Below are 16,595 nucleotides of genomic sequence, written 5' to 3' on the forward strand. Positions count from 1 at the left end.
GGAGGGCAGCAGTTGGCTGGCCTTAGTTGGGGTGATTGGGGCAATGACCATGCTCCAGCAGGCCAGCGTGGGTATATGCTATCATGATGATGGGAAAGGTGCAAGAGAGGGCAGGCCCAATCATGTGAGAGCTTTCATGTTTTCTTACAATCTACTTGGACAAAGCAAGGAGATTTGCTTGGTCAACCAAATGTCCAAGGCCAGCCATCGGGTAAAAGGGAAATGAAAAATTACATGACAAACGGGACATTGATACAATGCAGGTAAAAAATGGGATCTATTTTTTTACAGTCTTACCATATGTAGTATGAAAAGTGTTGAAGAAAGAGGACTTTTTCCCTCCATTTACCAAAGAATAGTTACTTGCCTGGTGCCATGTAGTAGTCAATGGCAAAGTTAATTATATCTGGGTTCCTAACATATTTTAGTTAATAGCATGTAAAGCAAAAGATTCATTTGGAAATTTGCAAAGTGTTTGAAACGTGGCATTTATACTTACAATTTGCTTGATTGAGGGGAGGGTTAGAGATACTGGGGCAGCCACTGCAGCCCTAGCTCATTGGTGGTGGTTCTCAAAATCATAGATATTTGAGTTCCCCAGAAACTGCAGAATTCTGGAGGGAAAATGACAATAGGCTGGGGCTGAGGATTGCTTGCTAGGTGGCGTTCTTTTCAGCCTAGCCCAGCCAGGGGCGAGAAGCCAGTGGATCCTTTGTCTCAGTGGGGTCACTTACAGAAGTGTTTGTTAGGGAAGCTCAAAAGTGGAAAAAAGATATTGAGGGGAAGGGAAGAATTACGATAATTGTCCTTTTGGCTTTCTTAAAAGAGTAACTGAGGCCGGGCGCGGTGGCTCACGCCTGTAATCCCAGCACTTTGGGAGGCTGAGGGGGGAGCGGATCACCTGAGGTTGGGGGTTCGAGATCAGCCTGACCAACATGGAGAAACCCCATCTCTACTAAAAACACAAAATTAGCCAGGCGTGGTGGTGCATTCCTGTAATCCCAGCTACTCGGGAGGCTGAGGCAGGAGAATCGCTTGAACCCGGGAGGCAGAGGTTGCAGTGAGCTGAGATTGTGCCATTGCACTCCAGCCTGGGCAACAAGAGCAAAACTCCGTCTCAAAAAGATAATAATAATAATAATAACTGAGTAATGATGGATGATTTGATTTTGCGTAATCTTTTTTTGTGTTTCCCATGCTGCATGAGACCATTAGTAATTGATAGACTACGTCACTAAGTAAGTGAAAAAGAGGAAACCATAGAAAGTTAAAGGGGTCCACGAGAGACCTTGGCTCACCTAGAGATGAAAGCCACTGTGGGCTCTCTGCCCATTCATTTAGCAGATTTGCAGCTAATAATTTTGCAATAGTCTGGAGATTGGAGTGGGAGAATGCTCAGGTGTGTTTTATTTTCTTCATTTTAGCTCCTTGTTAATGGAGTAAAATATTAGGCGGTCAAGGTAACAACAAGGATGACCAGCATCTGTTGTACAGAAACCTTTCTCATCAAGCACAAGAAATACAACCTTCTCCTCCTGGGGGTGTGGAACATGATGTCCATGAAACATGCCAGAGCTCAGTGGCTTCTCCCTAGGAGCAGCTTCTAAAGCAGCCTTTATGATGTCAGAACTGAACCTCACGTGCATGCAATGCTATCTCCACGTAAAAGAACCCCAAGGTTTTATGAGAGCACATGCTGCCAGCCACTCACCAACATTTGGCCAGTCTTGTTTAGAGACTCAGAAAGCTTATCTCAGCTGAGCCTCAGAACCACATCAGAAGTGTCCAAACCTGGTCTGGCATACAATTAGTTACCTATGCCATAGTCCCTCCGTGCTTCTTCCTTGCTAAGAAAACCGAGATTATGTTTATGGAAACAATATGCCTATCCCCAAGGGATGAACCTTTTTTTTTTTTTTTTTTTTGAGACGAAGTCTTGCTCTGTTGCCCAGGCTGGAGTGCAGTGGCGTGATCTTGGCTCACTGCCACTGCAACCTCCGCCTTCTGGTTTCAAGCGAGTCTCCTGTCTCAGCCTCCCAAGTAGCTGGGATTACAGATGCAGGCCATCATGCCTAATTTTTGTATTTTTAGTAGAGAGGGGTTTCACCATGTCGGCTAGGCTGGTCTCAAACTCCTAACCTCAGGTGATCTGCCCACCTCAGTGTCCCAAAGTGCTGGAATTACAGGCGTGAGCCACTGTGTCCAGCCCCAAGGGATGAATCTTGACTGAACTAGGCTCATATAGCACCCCTAACCCCCTTGGCCAGCTGTCTATTGGCCCAGGCTCCTTTGCAGCCCTGTCCTAGCTCTGCCCAGGGAGACATCAGGAAATGTGTCTGGAGAGCTTAGAAAGATGCCTCCTGAATAAAAGATCAAAGCCTTGTAAGGAGAAAGCCTTTGATTCTTTCTTCTTGTTTGGGAGTGGGTGTGAGGATGTGCAAGCTGGAGCTGCAGCAGCCATTCTGCAACCACAGGGAAACAAGCATAAGAAATCCATTACATACAAGATAGGGGCATGGAAGGATGAGAAGAGCTTGGGTTCTCTGTACACTGAAAACTAGAAAACATTTTTGAAAGAAATTGTAGCATGCACAAATAAGTAGAACGATATCCTATGTTCATAGATTGGAATAATTCATATTATTGAAATGTCCATACTGCCCAAAGCAATCTATAGGTTCAATAGAATTCCTATCAAAATTCCAACAGTGAGTTGGGTACAGTGTCTTGAACCTGTAATCCAAGCTATTTGGGAGTCTTAGGCAGGAGAATTGCTTGAGCCCAGGGGTTCCAGACCAGCCTAGGCAACATAGCAAGACCCCCAACTCTAAAAAAAAATTCAAAATTATCCAAGCATAATAGTGCATGCCTGTTGTCCCAGCCCCTCTGAAGGCTGAGGTAGAAGGATCACTTGAGCCCAGGTGTTTCAGGCTACAGTGAGCTATGATTGTGCTGCTGTACTCCAGCCTTGATGATGGAGTGAGACTCTCTCTAAACAAACAAAAATTCCAATGGCGCTTTTCACAGAAAAAAAAATTCCTAAAATTTGTATGGAACCACAAAAGACCCCAGATAGCTAAAGCAATTTTGAGGAAGAAGAAAAAAAGCCAGAGGCATCACACTTTCTGATTTAAGCTATATTACAAAGCTATTGTAGTCAAAACCACATGGTCCTGGCATAAAAACAGGCTGACCAATGGAATAGAACAAAGAGCCCAGAAATAAACCCATGCCTTTGTAATCAACTAATTTTGCACCAAAGTGCCAAAAATACACGATGGGAAAAGGATAGTCTCTTTAATAGAAAAACTGGGAAAACTGGATATTCACATTAAAAAATTAAACTGAATGCTTATCTTGCACCATACATAAAAATCAAAACCCCTATAGGAAAACATATGGCGAAAGCTTCTTGATATTGGTCTCAGCAATGATATTTTGGAGCCAAAACCTCAGGCAACAAAAGCAAAAATAAACAAGCAGAAATGACATCAAATAAAAAGTTTCTGCACATCAAAGGAAACAACAAAATGAAAAGGCAACCTACAGAATGGGAGGAAATATGTTTTAGCAATATATCTGATAAGGAGTTATCAGATAAGGAGTTAAAATCCAATAGATATAAGAAACCCATACAACTCAATATATAATATATAAGGAACCCATACAACTCAATATATAATATATAAGGAACCCATACAACTCAAGATATAACATATGAGGAACCCATACAACTCAGTATATAATATAGAAGGAACCCATACAACTCAGTATATAATATAGAAGGAACCCATACAACTCAGTATATAATATAGAAGGAACCCATACAACTCAGTATATAATATAGAAGGAACCCATACAACTCAGTATATAATATATGAGGAACCCATACAACTCAGTATATAATCTATGAGGAACCCATACAACTCAGTATATAATCTATGAGGAACCCATACAACTCAGTATATAATATAGAAGGAACCCATACAACTCAGTATATAATATAGAAGGAACCCATACAACTCAGTATATAATATAGAAGGAACCCATACAACTCAATATATAATATAGAAGGAACCCATACAACTCAATATATAACACATAAGGAACCCAGACAACTCAATAGCCCTGTTAAAAAAAAAAAATGGGGCTGGGCATGGTGGCTCACGCCTGTAATCCCAGCACTCTGGGAGGCCCAGGTGGGCAGATCACCTGAGGTCGGGAGTTCAAGACCAGCCTGGCCAACATGGTGAAACCCTGTCTCTACTAAAAATACAAAAATTAACCAGTCCTGGTGGTGTGCGCCTGTAATCCCAGCTACCTGGGAGGCTGAGGCAGGAGAATTGCTGGAACCCAGGAGGCAGAGGCTGCAGTGAGCTGAGATCACACCACTGCACTCCAGCCTGGGTGACAGAACCAGACTCCATCTAAAAAAAAAAAAAAGCGGGGGGTGGGGGCAGGTGGCAAAGGTCCTGAATAAATATTTCTCCAAAGGAGAAATGGCCAACAGGTTTATGAAAGGTGCTCAACATCACCAATCATCAGGGAAATGCAAATCCAAACCACAATGAGATATCACATCACACCTGTCAGGATGACTATTATAAAAAAGTCAAAAGAGTTGGCAAAGATGTGGAAAAAAGAGAACCTTGTATATTGTGGTAGGAATGTAAATTGGTACAGCCAGTGTGGAAAACAGTATGGATACTCCTCAAAAAACTCAAAACAGAACTACCATATGATCTAGGAATCCCACTGCTGAGTATATATTCAAAGGAAAGGAAATCACTATCTTGAAGAGATATCTGCACTCATGTTTATTGCAGCACTATTCACAGTATCCCAGATTTGGAAGCAACCTAAGTGTCCATCAACAGATGAATATGTATGTGTGTGTGTGTGTGTGTGTGTATAGATATGTATGTGTATATATATGTGCATATATATATATATATAGTGGAATAGTATTCAGCCTTTAAAAGAGCTCAATAATTTTGCCACTTGCAACAAGATGGATGAACCTCGAGAATATTATGCTAAGTAAGCCAGTCACAGAAAGACACTGCACGATCTCACTTATATGTAGAACCTTTTTTTTTTTTTTTTTTTTTTTTTTTTTGTGACGGAGTCTTACTCTGTCGCCCAGGCTGGAGTGCAGTGGCACGATCTTGGATCACTGCAACCTTTGCCTCCCGAGTTCAAGCAATTCTCCTGCCTCAGCCTCCCGAGTAGCTAGGATTACAGGTGCCCACCACGCCCGGCTAATTTTTGTATTTTTAGTACAGATGGGATTTCACCATGTTGGCTAGGCTGGTCTCGACCTCCTGATGTCAGGTAGTCCGACTTCCTCGGCCTTCCAAAGTGCTGGGATTATAGGCATGAGCCACTGCACCCAGCCTATATGTAGAATCATTTTTTTTTGTTTTTTTAAAGTTGAACTCGCCGGGCACGGTGGCTCACACCTGTAATCCCAGCAGTTTGGGAGGCTGAGGCGGGCAGATCACAAGGTCAGGAGATCAAGACCATCCTGGCTAACACAGTGAAACCCCGTCTCTACTAAAAATACAAAAAATTAGCCGGGCGCAGTGGCTGGCGCCTGTAGTCCCAGCTACTGGGGAGGCTGAGGCAGGAGAATGGCGTGAACCTGGAAGGTGGAGCTTGTAGTGAAGCGAGATCTGGCCACTGCACTCCAGCCTGGGCGACAGAGCGAGACTCCGTCTCAAAAAAAAAAAAAAGTTGAACTCATAGTAATAAGAGAGTAGAATGATAGTTACCGGGGGTTGCAGGGGTGGGTGGTGAGGGAGAAGAGGAGATATTGGTCAAAGGGTACAAATCTTCAGTTATAAAATGAATACATGCTGGAGACCTAAGGTATTAGGTTTGTGACTAATAATGGTTAATAATAACCACCAGAGAGACTAATAGTGGTCAATAACAACATATTTTATGCTTAAATTTGCTGAGAGGAAATCTCAAGTATTCTCATTACTACCAAACAAAAAAGATAATTATATGATGTGATCGATATGTCAATTACCTTGATTGTGGTAATCATTTCACAATGTATACATATATCAAAATGTTACAGTTTATGTCTTAAATATATACAATTTTATTTGTCAGTCATACCTCAGCTATGTGGGGGGGAAAAAAGAGCCTGGGTGCCACTTCTCCAGTTCTGGAATCATCTACCTCTAGTCCTTTTTATTTTATTTTATTTTTTAATTTAAGACAGTGCCGTGATCTGTTGCCCAGGCTGGAGTGCAGTGGCTCAATCATAGCTCACTGCAGCCTCAAACTCCTCGTCTCAAGTAGTTCTCCCACTTGAACCTCCAGAGCAGCCGACACTATAGGTGCAAGCCACCACACCTAGCTAATTTTTGTATTTTTAGTAGAGATGAGATTTACCATGTTGGCCAAGCTGGCCTCTAACTCCTGATCTCAAGTGATCCACCCACCTCGGCCTCCCAAAGTGCTGGGATAACAGGCATGAGCCACCACACCTGGCCTGAAGTCTTCACTGCCTAAGTCACTACCAGGTATTCTGTTGTTTGCAAACAAAAGTATTTCTAACTGATATACTCTATCTCTGGTTCTTCAGCTTGGTCAGCATAGCTTCTGCTAATTCCAACACAGTAGCTTTGCAACCAGTTAACTTCATCTGCAAAATAGGGATAAAAATAACTACCTTGAGCAAACTTTCTGATTCAGTAGATCAGAGTGTGGTCAGTGGGTCAGCAGATGAGTATCCTCTGGGAATTTGTTAGAAATGTACATTTTCTAACACTCCAGACATACTAAATTAGAAATTTCGTGGGCAGAGCCAGCAAGCTGGTTTTTAATAAGCCCTTCAGGTCATTATTCTGGTACATGAGAAGGTTTGAGAACCACTGATACAGAGGGTCAAGTGGAATGGTTGCATGTCAGAAACACCTGGGGAACTTAAACAGGGTCTCAAACTTCACCTGCAGAGTTCTGATTTAGCATTTCTGCAGTGCACCTATGAGTTTCTATTTCCCTAAAGATCCCCAGGTGATTCAGATTAAAACCAGGCATGGGAAACACTGAAATGGGTATGAAAGCAGGTCATGTGTGCCATGGGGCCGTCACTCAAGTAAGAGGTGATGAACAGACTTGGGGGTCTCTGGGACAGGTGAGTGGAATTCTGGCTTTTTTCAGGGGACTGACTACTTGATCTAAGTGGCCTTGTTCAGCCCTAAAATTCCAAGGATGTTAGCTTAGGAAGGTTGAACTTGGCAGATCTCACTGGAACACATATATGGGTAAATACATAGACTCATGACCAACAAGTGGAAGAGACTGGAATTTGACTAAAGTCTTAAAAGCAGCCTTCCCACCCACCCAGTAAATCCAAAACAGGTTTTATTTTCTACTTTTACCAGGTTTATGAAACAGCAGGTTGGCACTTTGGATGTTCATTTTTAGAGTGCTAGACTATGCCTGCTTCTTGCTAGGCTTGTGTTTTGAGGGTTATTTTGTTTGGGAAATATTATTTTTAAATAACAAACAGGCTTAGCATTCCCATCATCATAGGGAATTTTGCCTTCTAAAATGTGCTGCTTGTTATGGATTAAAACCTCCAGCTGAAGCCACCTGCTCATTGTCCATCTAAATATGATTTTGTCTTCTTTTCCTCCCTCAACTTTGCCCTTGTACTGTTGAGGCCAATCATTTCTTACCCTCTCCCACATCTCCTTTCCAGGAAAGTGCTGCTGCTTTTTCAGGGAATCTGCTCCTTCACTCAGCCTCTGCTGAGTGAATGAATGAATCCCTGGAGCTGCTTAAACAACCATAAGCACCTTGTTGATCATTTTGGAAGATACCAAGATGCTAATTTATTATTTTGAGAACAAATGAAGGGGAGAAAGTTAAGCATTTTCCTTCTTTCCTTATATAAACCTTACCTTAGGCTAATCAAATAACTGAGGAGGGAAAGTCTGTCTGAATAGAAGCTGACCAATGAAGAAAAGGACAATAAAATTAAAATATCACCATTTTGCAAACCTTAATGAATTAATCGATCTAGGAAGCAATTATCAATGGCTGTTAGTATCATAAAAAGAGGGACAAGAAGACAGTATGTGTCTCCTATTGAAGTTATGGTACCACCTATGAAATCTTGCAAAAAAAATTGAAGCTGAATCTGATTAACGTCTATAAACTAATTAAAATTTATAGGAAATATAGGGGACAGAGGAACATGTTAGAAAAATGCTAAGGAGGCTGGGCGCAGTGGCTCATACCTGTAATCCCAGCACTTTGGGAGGCCGAGGCGGGCAGATCACCTGAGGTAGGGAGTTCGAGACTAGCCTGGCCAACATGGAGAAACCCCATCTCTACTACAAATACAAAATTAGCCGGGTGTTGTGGCGCCTGCCTGTAATCCCAGCTACCCGGGAGGCTGAGGCAGAAGAATAACTTGAACCTGGGAGGTGGAGGTTGCAGTGAGCTGAGATCACACAATTACACTCCAGCCTGGGCAACAAGAGCGAAACTTTGTCTCAAATAAAAAAGAAAAAAGAAAGAAAACTGCTAAGGAAATACAATCACCATAATCCAGTCTGTGGGAAACATTATGAGACAAATGACCCAGTTTTTCCAATTAATTGCAAGGGAAAAAATGAGGTAGAGGAATGGGAAACCTGTAGATTTAATGAGACCCAAGAGTCATATTAATCATAATGTGTGGCCTGTTTGGCTCCTGATTCAACAAACCTTAAAAAAAATATACAGGACAAATGGGGGAAATGTGAACAATGTCCGGATGTTTAATAATATAAAGAAAATACTGGCCAGGCACGGTGACTCACTCCGGTAATCCTAGCACTTTGGGAGGCCAAGGCGGGAAGATTGCTTGAGCCTAGGAGTTCGAGACCAGCCTGGGCAACATACTGAGACCGCCTCTCTACAAAAAATACAAAAATTAGCCGGGTGTGGTGGCTTGTGCTTTTCAGCTACTCTGGAGGCTGATGTGGGGGGATCACTTTTAGCCCAGGAGTTCGAGGCTGTAGTGAGTTACCATTGTACCACTGCACTCCAGTCTGGGCAACAGAGTGAGACCCTGTCTCCAAAAAAAAAAAAAAAAAAAAAAAAAAAAATGCCGGATGCAGTGGCTCACGCCTGTAATTCCAGCACTTTCGGAGGCCGAGGTGGTTGGATCACTTGAGGTCAGGAGTTTAAGACCAGCCTGGCCAACATGGCGAAACCCCGTCTCTACTAATAATATAAAAAAAATTAGCTGGGCATGGCGGCACACGCCTGTAATCCCAGCTACTTGGGAAGCTGAGGCACAAGAATTGCTTGACCCAGGAGGTAGGGGTTGCACTGAGCTGAGATTGTGCCAGCGCCCTCTAGCCTGGGTGACAGAGTGAAACTGTGTCTCAAAAAAAAAAAAAGAAAAGAGAAAAGAAAAGATTGTTGACTTGGGGATGATGATAGCTTTGTGATTATTTCTTTTAAAAGGAATCCTTCTCATCGTTACCCTTAGAACTACATATGCAATACAGGTGAATGAAATGGCATCTAGGACTTATTCCAAAGCAGTTGTGAGCAGTGGAGACAGGCAGGGATACAGAAAAAAGACGCCTGTGAGCTGATAACATTGACGTTGGGTGGTGGGGAACTAGAGGTCCATGATACAATTCTCTACAATTGTATATATTTGAAATTTTCCTTCCTAAAAAGTTACATTTATTTATTTATTTATTTATTGAGACCGAGTCCCGCTCAGTCGCCCAGGCTGGAGTGCAGTGGCGCGATCTCAGCTCACTGCAAGCTCCGCCTCCCAGGTTTTTGCCGTTCTCCTGCCTCAGCCTCCCGAGTAGCTGGGACTACAGGCACCCGCCACCACGCCCAGCTAATTTTTTGTATTTTTAGTAGAGACAGGGTTTCACCGTGTTGGCCAGGATGGTCTCGATCTCCTGACCTCGTGATCCACCCACCTCAGCCTCCCAAAGTGCTAGGATTACAGGCATGAGCAACCGCGCCTGGCCAAAAGTTAAATTAAAAAAAATTTTTTCAAAATCTGCATTTCTTTTTTGTATGTTTTATATTGGCTATATTAATGTGGTCATTAATGTTTATTATTTATAAATAAAGATTTGTGAATTTTTACTTGTTCTTCACTACTAGAAATGTGCAAAAAGTTTGGAGTTTTGTATTTTTTAAATTTGCCTGCCCAGAGAGACAGGAAGGTCCATGAAAGTAATGACCTTCCCATTATATTCCCCACAGGGCTAATACCTTGTGTAGCATGTAAAATACTAATCTGGGGCCAGGCATGGTGGCTCATGCCTGTAATCCCAGCACTTTGTGAGGCTGAGGTGGGTGGGTTACCTGAGGTCAGGAGTTCGAGACCAGCCTGGCCAACGTGGTGAAACCTAAAAATACAAAAATTAGCTGGGCATGGTGGCAGGCACCTGTAATCCCAGCTACTTGGGAGGCTGAGGCAGGAGAATTGCATGAACCCGGGAGGTGGAGGTTGCAGGGAGCTGAGATCACACCACTGCTCACTGCTCTCCAGCCTGGGTAACAAGAGCAAAACTCTGTCTCAAAAACAAAACAAAACCAAAAAACCTCATTTGGGAACACAGCTTGTTGTTAAAACACCATTCTGGAAAGAAGGATTGCTCATCTGGCTTCCCGTTTATGGATATCTCAATCCTGACTTCATTGTCAGTTGAGTTTAGACACTCTATGTGATCAGTCTTAGTACTCAGAAGACTTTATTAACTTGAGGTTTTATAAAGAGAACATAAAAAGATTGAGACTGATTAAATCTATGTTATGGAATTTTATAAGACTCAGTATAAAATGGATTTCATATCCCAAATACTATAGAAGACAGTTCTGTTTTTCATGCTTAGACCCTCCTTACTAAGAAATACTAAGGGAAGGTGAAGCTCTAAGTAAGATGTGGTTACAAAACATCTGTCCATTTCTCCTTGGTGTTGGCTCTGAGCGTTCGTCCCTTGCTTCCACTGCCCCACAAACATCTGGTGTGGATATGGTTGATGGCTTCCTCTTTGGAGGCCCTTCTGCTTTTAGAGAGCTCTCTATCTCTGTTAATTCCAACTGCTCTAAGTTCAGACTTCCCCAGGATTTCCTTAAGTTTCTTTAACTTGAGCACTCTCTTTTCTTAATTACACATTGCTTAAAGGAACTTCCTTGCTCCTTTAAGAACCTGGGTTCTGAGTTATTTTGTCTGTGTATCTTCTGCTGGGCTGCCCTGTCTCCCAGAAGACTTCTAGATGGAACTGTAGCACTGGTTGATAGAAAAGTATATGCTGTTTACCAATCCAATTTTTTTCTTTTTTTTTTGAGACGGAATCTCGCTCTGTCGCCCAGGCTGGAGTGCAGTGGCATGATCTCAGCTCACTACAAGCTCCGCCTCCCGGGTTCCTACAATTCTCTTGCCTCAGCCTCTCCAGTAGCTGGGACTACAGGCGTCCACCGCCACACCTGGCTAATTTTTTGTATTTTTAGTAGAGACGGGGTTTTACCGTGTTAGGCAGGATGGTCTCGATCTCCTGACCTTGTGATCACCCGCCTCGGCCTCCCAAAGTGCTGGGATTACAGACATGAGCCACCCACTGCACCTGGCCTACTCATCCAATTTTTAAGAGGAAATACTATATTCAGCCATCTAAATGTGTTGGAATATACTCAGGTTCAACAGACTATGCCCTTTTAATTTATTTAAAAAAAAAATTATTATGGGCAGGGCACAGTGGCTCAGCCTGTAATCCCAGCACTTTGGGAGGCCAAGGTGGGCAGATCACTTGAGGTCAGGAGTATGAGAGCAGCCTGGCCAACATGGCAAAACCCTGTCTCTACTAAAAATACAAAAATAGCTGGGTGTGGTGGCACATGCCTGTAGTCCCAGCTACTTAGGAGGCTGAGGCATGAGAATCACTTTAACCCAGGAGGTGGAGGTTGCAGTGAGCCAAAATTGCGCCACTGCACTCCAGCCTGGGAGACAGAGCAAGACTCTGTCTCTCAGATAATGATAATAATAATTATTATTATAACTGGCCAGACACAGTGGCTCACACCTGTAATCCCAGCACTTTAGGAGGCTGAGGTGGGTTGATCACTTGAGCTCAGGAGTTTGAGACCAGCCTGGGCAATACAGCAAAACCCCGACTCTACCAAAAGTCCAAAAAATTAGCTGAGTGTGGTAGTATGTGCCTGTAGCCCCAGCTGAGGCTGAGGTAGAGGGTCACTTGAGCCCAGGAGGTCAAGGCTGCAGTGAGCCAAGATCGCACCACTGCACTCCAACCTGGTGACGGAGTGAGACCCTGTCTAAACATAAATAAATGAATAAATTAAGCTGGGCACGGTGGCTCACCCCTGTAATCCCAGCACTTTGGGAGGCCGAGGTGGGCGGATCACCTGAGGTCAGTAATTCGAGACCAGCCTGATCAACATGGAGAAACCCCGTTTCTACTAAAAATACAAAAACAATTAGCTGGATGTGGTGGTGCATCCCTGTAACCTCAGTTACTTCTGGAGGCTGAGGCAGGAGAATCGCTTTAACCCAGAAGGCAAGGTTGCAGTGAGCCGATATCGCACCATTGCACTCCAGCCTAGGCGACAAGAGTGAAATTCCATCTCAAAAAAATAAATAAATAAAATAAATAAATAATAATAATGAAATCCAACACTTATATAGTACTTACTAAGTGTCAGGCACTATGCTAGTGTCTTACAGGCATGACCTCATGTAGTTAGTTCTGTTATTATCCCTATTTTTCAAGTGGGGAAACTGAGGATAGGGTGTAAGTAGCTCACTCCAGGTCACAGAGCTGGTAAGTAGGAGTGAGGCTCTGACTGTGGCAGCCCAGCTCCAGGGTCTATTCTTTCTGCTCTCGGAATGAGCTGAGAGGAGAAGAAGAGAAAAGCCTGCACGAAAAGACAGAACTACCGGAAGGGAAAGGGAAGTGGGAGAAAAAATACATGGAAAACATTTGAGATTTTTTAGACAAACCTTATTTTGAAGCCTCTCAAAGCTGCAGTATAAAGGGACACTGTTTTGGGGAGCACAGCCGTTTAGTGGGAAGAACTGTGGATAAGAAGTCAGAGAACCTGGGCACTAACCTGGCTCTTCTACCATCTCTGTGACACAAAAAAGTCATTTTGTCACTCTGGCCTTGTTTCCTCATCTAAAAAAGAGAAATTATGCTTATTATTACCCTTCCATAGGGTAATTGTAAGAATCTATTCAACATTACTTTGAAGAAAAGTGCTAGATGGAAGAAAGTTCTAAGGACTCCCATTTTTAGATGAGCTTAGGAGGACTTTGGTTTGGCATCTGAAGGTAATAAGTTCCTATTTTTGTTTTCAGGGCACTATATTTGTATGTGTCTTGTAGAACCCACGCTTGGAAATGCTGACAGCAGGCTTCAGGACAGCTGAGCCCCACTAAACACCAAGAAAACCCATGGCTCTGGCTGCATCTTTCAACATGACCAATCCACAGTAAGTAATGCTGGGATCTGCTCTCTGGATCCAGAACTGTGGCTATAAATCTCCCAGAAGATGAAGATCTTCTAATTTAGGCAACCACTATGTACATTTCCTTTAGCAGGAGGCCACAGAAAATGGAGAAACCTTTCAAAAGCAAGACTCAAGACAAGATTAGGAAGCTCTGAAGGTGAATTAACAAAATGGGAATTGCAAGGAAATTTAGAAATCTAAGAGGGTTTCTAAAACCAGGCTTTATGAAACCTGGGGCAGAATTCTTAAGGGAGAATTGCTTTCAGTTCCCAAAACCTGAGATGCCATATGAACCAACCACTTAATCTTACCAAGCACCTGCAAGGTGGTCACTTATTTTGTGTTTTGCAAGTGGTTGGTATGAATACTAAGATGAAAACAGCACTCCTATTACACCGCACTGTCCTGGCCTATTTAGATACGGGCCTGACTGCTCTGTCATCTGGAGTATGAATCTGTTATCTATTGACACAGTAATGCTGTGTACAACCAACCATAGAACCTTAGTAGAATACAACAAAAAATGTTTATTGCTCACATGTCTGGGGTACTCAGCTAGATAGTTCCTCTGATCTTGGCTGGGATGACTTTTAAATGTGGGTCATAGCTGGCTGTCAGCTGATCTAGAGGAGGCTGGACTCTGCTCCATGTCTCTCATCCTCCAGTAGGCTAGGCTGCTCACCCTCCCATGGGTGATGTTGGAGGTACAAGAGCACAGGCGGAAATTCACAGAGCCTTTTCATGCCTCTGCTGGTGTCTAACTTGGCTCTTCTACCATCTAACATCCTGTTGGCAAAAACGAGTCACATGGCTGAATGCTGAATTAAGGGTTAGAAAAATACATTCTTTCTTTTGATGGAAAGAGCTGTGGAGTTATATGCCAAAGGGCATGGGCTCAAGGAGAGGTAACGAATGGAACCATTAATACATGTTGTCTACCCTACCATTCTTTGTATCTAAGGAAAGGGTATAGGCTAATATAGCCTATACACTGTGGGACCTTCACTTCACCAGAAGAGGCCTTGTCTCTCTGCTGAGATGACCACCACATGGCCAGAGATGGTGCCAGGCCACTGTGACCACTGATGGGAGGGGAACGTGAGACAGAAATGTTGGAAAGGCAGAAATAGTTTGTTCGCACTTCTCAGAGCCATATCCTGTTAATTTCTCTCCATGAACACCTTATTAATCAGAAAGTTCTCTCTGTTTAGTTCAGTGATCCATAGTTTCCTTGAGTCGTCCAGAAGAAAAGAGGGAACAAATTCAACCCGGCATCTGCTTTTTGGGAAACATCTAGGGGAGCTGGGATTCCCCCCATACACACCCACGCTTTTATATAAATTGTTGAGAAACATTGAAACCTCATATTCTATGACTGTTTCGTTTAAAGATCTTGAGTCATTTTGTAAATGTCATGCAATGATGAGTACTATTATCTGTGCTTGACAAGTAGCAAAAAGCAAAGGTTTAAATAAGGCCTACAAATAAGAATCGGGCATTAGAAATTACTTGGTGAATTCAGGTGGTCTAGGCAGCCAGTCTGTGGCATTCAAATAAGAATCTCACTTTCCCCTTAATTATCGGATAATCCAAGCAAAAGAGAAGTAGGTAGATTAATCTCTGAACTTACTGGATAACTGCAGCTGTGTTTTGTTTTTGTTTTTCTTTTGAGACAGAGTTTCACTCTTGTTGCCCAGGCTGGAGTGCAATGGCCCAATCTCAGCTCACTGCAACCTCCACCTCCCGGGTTCAAGCGATTCTCCTGCCTCAGACTCCCAATTAGCTGGGATTACAGGCATGCGCCACCACATCCAGCTAATTTTGTGTATTTTTAGTAGAGACGGTTTCACCATGCTGGTCAGGCTGGTCTTGAACTCCTAACCTCAGGTGATCCACCTGCCTTGGCCTCCCAAAGTGCTGGGATTGCAGGCATGAGCCACCACGCCCGGCCTGCAGCTATGTATTGTTGGTTAGATTTCAATGGTTGTTGGAAAAGTTTAGAATTCAGAGCTCCCACACAAGTATAGGGACTTGTCACTCCAGAGCTCCTCCAATCTTCTCCATATGTCTGTTATCCATGTCAGATCATAGAGTGAGAAGGAACAGCCCTTAGGAATATTCTATTTTACCTCCTCATGTTCTGATTGGAGAAACTGAGGTTCAGGAGGAGCCCTGCAGAAGTTGGCATTCAAGCCAGCACCAGAGCCCAAGAACAGTTTACAGCAGACAGAGCTGCCATCTCAGTATGAAAACTGGGCCCTCATTATCCTGGGCACTGACCCTCAATGTTCCCTCCAATATTTAAATTTTACTCCTTGCCATTATACTATTGTTCCTTTCTAACTTTCATTGTTTGGATAAGGGCTCACTCTTGTGCCTACAGGATGAGATAGGGTCAAGGACATACTGGACAGACCAAAGATGGTGCCCCAGGAAGCTAAAGGAAAGTTTTCTAGTCCAGCATCTCTGGACAGGGTTGCTGTGGGTGTTTGGGCAGGACAGTTTTTAGTTGTTATTGACACATTGCAGAATGTGTAGCGTTCCCAGCCCTACTTAAATGTCAATAGCAATCACCTGTGGTCATGGTGGCAACTAAAAATACCTCCACAAATTGCCAAATACCCCCTGGTAGATTGGGAGGTGGTACTGCCCTGGCTGAGATGCCCGGGAATGCCACTGGAGGGGTCAGTTATTGGCCGTGCCCAAGGTGAGCCTGACAGTAACACAGGAAGAGACCCACAACCCCTCAGACATTGGATCAAGTGACTCCCATCCCCTATTCCCAACCTTAAGAGACATATGGTAGGACCAGTTCAAGTAGGAAGGGAGTGGCTACCAGGGACAGCTGGAGCCTCCTGTCCTCACCACCCCAAGGCCCACTAGGTCTCTGCAAGTCTCCATGTAGGCTCCTCTATCACCACAGTACATCCAGTTGTGAACAGAAACCTGTTTTCTCTACTGTGGAATAGAGAATAGAAACATTTCAAAACACCTTTACAAAGAAACTCAGGAGACAACTTAAAAGAATATCTTACTCCCATATAGAGTCCAGTGGCCCAGAGTCCTAAAAGTCTAAG

The 16,595-nt window shown here is 43.4% G+C and overlaps 1 protein-coding gene and 1 long non-coding RNA gene across 6 annotated transcripts in view; one reads left to right on the forward strand and one right to left on the reverse strand.

Annotated features, from left to right (window-relative positions):
- LOC144330009 (uncharacterized) overlaps nt 1-2,645 on the reverse strand; it is a 7,849-nt gene extending 5,204 nt beyond the window's left edge. Inside the window, exons 1-2 of the long non-coding RNA XR_013395816.1 lie at nt 2,140-2,645; nt 1-881 (exon numbers count right to left, since the gene is read on the reverse strand). The exon at nt 1-881 is cut by the window's left edge and continues 429 nt beyond it. This is a non-coding gene — a long non-coding RNA (uncharacterized LOC144330009). The remainder of the gene's footprint in view (nt 882-2,139) is intronic.
- TMEM266 (transmembrane protein 266) overlaps nt 1-16,595 on the forward strand; it is a 148,928-nt gene that overhangs the window by 64,493 nt on the left and 67,840 nt on the right. For 3 of the 5 annotated variants that reach the window (XM_015142762.3, XM_001104538.5, XM_015142763.3), the window contains one exon: nt 13,367-13,500. In XM_015142762.3, the coding sequence (XP_014998248.2) occupies nt 13,463-13,500 (38 nt within the window). In that variant the 5' untranslated portion in view covers nt 13,367-13,462. 5 annotated transcript variants of the gene reach the window in all.

The sequence above is a fragment of the Macaca mulatta genome, chromosome 7 (genome assembly GCF_049350105.2).
Source record: "Macaca mulatta isolate MMU2019108-1 chromosome 7, T2T-MMU8v2.0, whole genome shotgun sequence".
Taxonomy (NCBI): Eukaryota; Metazoa; Chordata; class Mammalia; order Primates; family Cercopithecidae; genus Macaca; species Macaca mulatta.